We start from the raw sequence: 5,393 nt of genomic DNA on the forward strand, positions 1-5,393 counted from the left end.
CACGTTGATATACATACTCTCAGTAAACTACAAGTTTAGTAGTTTTATACAGCAAGTATACTTGTAAGTTTTCTTTATAAATCAATCATTTCAAACAATGTACGTTCATAAGACATTGTGTAAAACTATGTGAAAAAAGTACTTAATAGGCTACTCAATCAAAAGAGTAAACACAACTACACAGCAAATTTATGGAGTTGAAAAATCCAGAGTTAGGCAAAAAAGTGCGAAAGAGTTAGATTTGTGAGTTTATTTTTTAACTCTGACTACAGTTTGTGTTATGGGATACTCCCTGTTTGTGTTGTATTTTGGAGTTTATTCAATGGTGTTCAGAAGCGTGTTTTAACACTACATCTGGAGTTAAATATTAAGAAGTGCGCCACACGATCGAGTCACGACCCTGGTGCAGCACTAAAGGCCTAATGGATCCGCCGTGAGGTATGTAAAAACGTTTTTATTACAATATATATATATTTTTTTTCAAAATGTTCGATATTTTCTGACAGAAACACGTTTTGTCGTAGCTGTTGCATTATATGTGTGTGTACTAACGTCAATGACCGTGGCGAACGTGGTGTTTGAATTGAGTGGCTGTTAGCCTGTTTTGTGAGTTTTTTTCCCCTCGATTAAACGAACTAACATTAGATAGGCTAACCGTCTTTCACACCGTGTTTCTGAAAATTAGTTTGTTTGTTTTTTGCCGTCAAATGGTGACTCAACTCAAGAAACCTTCTTCTGTTGAGCTTCCATACGTTAATGCCGACGAGGTAATACACTTTATACAGCCATGGAACTTTATGTGTGTCATATAGCCTGTTTTACAGACGTCCTAACTGCAGTGTCTACCCTGGATAATAATATATTTGAGCCGTGAAAGTGTAACGTTTGGCCTGCAACGGGTTTGAATTGTAATGATAAACGTTTTAGACTAGTGAATAGTTAAAAAGTGCGTAGTTTTCAGCTTAAACATTTTTTTATTTTATTTTTTTTGCATTTTCAATCACACTAACATAACAGTTAACAAAAATTACATGTTTTCTCTTTAATGTCAGTTCACGATGTTGATAATAGTGCAACGTGAATGTAAAGCAAATTCTCTCGTCAAAGCCAGCAGGGATGACAGTGATTATGAAAATTGTATCAAAAATATTACATTACATTAGATGTCTGAATGGTTGTCTTTCCTTTTTTAATTAGATTTTGCAAGACTTCTTACTGATGTTTGGAGCAGAGGTTGCTTTAAGTTTCCTGGAAAAATGGAACACCAGTTTTAAAGAAAGTCATCCAGGAGGAACCTTAAAGAGACTGCTCTCCTAAAACATCTTTTGAAAGCTGCACTGAATGAAGTATCTGACACTACTGATGATCCAGGTACAGTCATCATCAAAATAGTAATGTTGTTACTTGAGCCAATCAATCTTCTGGTTAAAAAGTTTTTATTGATTATTTCCCAAAAAGTCTGCTAAAAACACTTAATACACAGTTATTTCTTAATGTAATTTATTATGAAAGCTCATGAATTCATGCTTTGTGAATGCTTTTCATAAATTTTACATTAAAAAAAAATCATGATGCATGTAAGAACATAGTAAGAGTAAGTCCCCTTGGCTTTGGGCATGTACAGTATCCAGTTTGCTCTCCAGCACACAATAAAAAACTACTAATAAAACTACCCCACTAATATTTCATCATTTTAATATATTATGATACACAATTCACAGGGCTAACTTAGAGATGCCCTAAACATACTTTGAAACAACTACGTTTTTTTCTGTCTCCAGAATGGGACAGCGACATGGCTTCTTTACTTGTCCTGCTGCATCTTCTCACTCCACAACTGGTGGAATCTGGTGAAATTTCACAAGGTTTGTTAAGACAACACTATCCTACTCCAAATATTGTAGTTAATGCCTATTTTTAAACAAATTGTTTATAAAGAGACATTTATGTTGTGTTTCAAGTCATTCCAAAGCCTTGATGATCATATCCTGACCACTGAAGGAAACCCTCAGCTATACCTTCTTGCCTCAGGGACTTCGAAAGCACAGGTTTTCACCTTTTACATTGTCTTGGACAAAAAACTCTTGCCTTGTCAGTCATGTACATCCTTGGGTGCTTTTGACAAGCTGTTCAAGTCCCATTTAAATGAGTTCACTGTGAAGTTGTTCATTGTTACTTCATCTGATGTATAAGTGTCTATCTCAGGTTACACAATCCTACTGCACTACATGTTTTTTTATAATCCTGCAGTCTTGATTTTATATAATGAAGTGATGTGTTGTTGACATTGTTTTATACAATTTAATTTTTTTTAGTTGGCACTCTGTTAGCTGCATAAATGTAAATGTTTTGCTGTTAGATTTTTACAGTATTTTATGACAGATATTATTTTAAAGTGTGTCCATACATGGAATTTTTAAACCAATGTATGAATTTGATCAAATAAAAGCACTGAGTTGAGAGTATGGCGTTCAGTATATCATTTTCACATAAAACATTATATTATGTTAAATATATGTTAACTCTAAGAAGTGTTAAATGCAATATTTTTTAAGCGTTGATTTTTGACACTGTTAAGGAGTTCATATTATAAATAACTCAATTTTAGAGTTACAATTACTCTCTGTATGATTTGTATTTTAACTCCAGAAAGAGTTATATTTTAAATCTGAAAAAGTGTTAAAAATTCAACACCAAGAGCGGAGTTATTTTAACTCTGCGTTGAAGTCTATTTGATGGTCACGCATGTACACTCAAATTGAGTTGATTTTAACTCGCATGGAGTTTATTCCAAAGACCAGAATTTGCTGTGTACAAGCCAATTATACTTAACATACTAAATTCTACTTTTAAGTAGATCTCGATCAAAAGATTGAGTACAAGTATACAGTGCTGCCACTGACAGTGAATACATTTAACAGCTTGAATGCATGATCTAATTAATTAAATTAAGACGCTTGGCTTTATTTGCCATTTGGTTATGCATTTTATGAATTACTTGTACTGTGATCACAGCAAGACAGTGAATTTAAAGCTTCATGACTGAACTTAAAGCCACACTAGGTAGGAATTCCGTTTTGGTCAAACAACGACCCCTAGAGTCGCTGAGGACTAGCCTACTTGTATTTAACGTTACTGTCGTAAATACCACTCACGCAGAGCAGTCTCTTCACTCACGGCCTGATCCCCTCCCCCCTGTATACCGGTCCCTGTTCAGTCAGATGGAAGCTGTAACGAGTGGCAATAAGTTGTGGCCCCTTTAAGAGCTGCGCGCGCCCTGTTTAACTGACTCGGCACAGTCTGTATTGTATGTGCGCCTCGAAGTAAGCGGGTTGTTTCTGTTTGATCCTCATTCTTGTCCTATTTTTGTCTGTCAAGTAATGCTGTGGACGGTAAAACGTGTGACAGACAGTTACACGAGTTCGATTGGGGAATAAACACAACGCGTTTCAAATCGTCGGACATCGAGCTATAGCCTCCGAAGATGTCTAAGTTACTAATCCATCAACAAGAACGCCAGGTGCTTTTTAGCTCACACCAACGAGTGAAAGCTTGTCCGAGTGATATACAATATAAGCAATATACTTACAAGTCCAACAGCATGTGAGGACGTGTTGGGGGAAGTGAGGTAGCCTATGCCGTAAAGCAGTCGAATTTTGTTGTTCTTTTGGTGCGCGGATGTTACTACCCGAACCCCGAAGTTTAAAAGTACGATTAAAAACTATACAGACCCCGTCAGGCTATGGCAGACATGTCATTCAACCTATTGTAAGTCGATGTACCATCACAAGAGTCTTGGAAATATATTATGAAGGTTGAAAAGTTACCTAGTGCTGCTTTAATTATGAAAATCACATACAGTAAGAACACCTTATTTTGTGTATGAAAATTACACACTTACCCATTAGCTGAAACTCTTTGATTTTATTTTCCATTCTCTTCAGTTCTTTTTTATATTTTTCTTCTGTTTCACGTCTGACTCTGTTCTCTTGAGCTTTCACATACATCTGAAGGGAGTATGGTTCAGTCTTCATGTTCTCTATATAATCCAGTAGTTCTGGGATCGGTCTCGAGTTGGCAGGTTCATTTAATCCCATCACTCTGTTCTGACCTCCACAGAGACTGATTAACCTCTGAAATTCCGGGCTGGATTTGACAAACTTTGTCACTCTTTCGTCAACAACTAGCTCTGTAGTGAAAAGCACCATGAAATGGTCTCTGGAGTCAAATATCTTCTGGATTTTCTCTATTTCAGCTTTGTCTTCGTTGTTAAGTGGACCAACAGGAATAATGAGGAGGAAAAAATTAACTCCAGGCTCACAGAGAGACACACAGCGGACAGTCTGATGCCTTACTTCATCCTCTGATAGCCATTTGAGAGCTGGAAGCTTCACCAGAGTGATTAGACGTCCATGAAGCTTCTCTTCCATCTGACACACTGTTCTAAACTCTCTTTGATGTGACGAGGAAAGTGTTTTTTCTTCCCTGAAACATTTTGATACAGCATTCAGAGCCGCATCACTTCCACACAACATCAGGTTCAGATTTGGTTTTCTATATGACCTTAATGGCACTGAAAAACATGTTAGGAAAAAGGAGTCAATTTAGAATTGGTACATAAAAAAAGTACATATTCTACTGGAAAACACAACTACAATATATATTGAAATACATATTTAGCTATGTGAAAGCAGATAAACAGGTGTCAATTTGTTAATTGTTATTTGATTATTTCAGTGAATAAAAACTTAAATGTAGGTCTGTTCCAGACACATATCTAGGTGTCCCGTTTTGTTTAGGAACAGACCAGGAGTAAATGAAAATACTTTTTATTTAAATACCGAGAGAACAACAGGAGCTTTAGAAAGAGCAAACACACATTTCACACAAACGATACTGGACAGGGAACTAACTTAAACTGAGGGCTTCAATACACAGAGCCAAATACACAGAGCCTCGCTCTATAAAGAGTATTTAAGAGGAGGGAAAGAGGGAGGTGGCTCTGGTGGAGGATGTGGAGCTGTAGAGGGCTATAAGCAAATAAAGAGGGGGATTGGAAGGAGCCAGAAACCGGAGGAGCCAGGTAGGGATCCAGACCACAGCCAGCATGATGTTCCATGGTAGAATTGCAGGAGGGCAGATACGAGGAAAGCCTGGGAGATGGAATCAGGGATGTGATTTCCTGCGATGGAGTCAAGGGCGAGACCCAGATTGTTACAACCTTATTTAATATCTAGAGGGATTAAGGAATGTAACATTAAAATAATGAGCGTGTACTGGAAAACATCAAACACATCACCCGATTGAGTTTTTTTTAGGGAAGTGATTTATTACAATGAGTCTCAACATGAGAAGGACACCTCAAAGTAATTAGTTAGATTATAATAAAGAAA

The 5,393-nt window shown here is 36.8% G+C and overlaps 1 protein-coding gene and 1 long non-coding RNA gene across 2 annotated transcripts; one reads left to right on the plus strand and one right to left on the minus strand.

The window, feature by feature from the left end:
* The first annotated feature begins 1,323 nt into the window (after positions 1 to 1,323).
* LOC308691812 lies at positions 1,324 to 2,211 on the plus strand. The gene is made up of 3 exons (XR_014030279.1): positions 1,324 to 1,371; positions 1,782 to 1,865; positions 1,962 to 2,211. It is a non-coding gene; the product is annotated as an uncharacterized lncRNA (long non-coding RNA).
* A 783-nt stretch (positions 2,212 to 2,994) lies between these two features.
* On the minus strand, positions 2,995 to 4,430 carry LOC308695338 (uncharacterized protein; the record flags this gene model as incomplete). The annotated part of the gene is made up of 2 exons (XM_081373457.1): positions 2,995 to 3,003; positions 3,981 to 4,430. The coding sequence occupies 2 exons, from the start codon at positions 4,428 to 4,430 to the stop codon at positions 2,995 to 2,997; spliced, it is 459 nt and encodes a 152-aa protein (XP_081229583.1).
* Between the last annotated feature and the right edge of the window lie 963 nt (positions 4,431 to 5,393).

Source organism: Scardinius erythrophthalmus (assembly GCF_964197995.2).
Source record: "Scardinius erythrophthalmus genome assembly, chromosome: 1".
Classification (NCBI taxonomy): Eukaryota; Metazoa; Chordata; class Actinopteri; order Cypriniformes; family Leuciscidae; genus Scardinius; species Scardinius erythrophthalmus.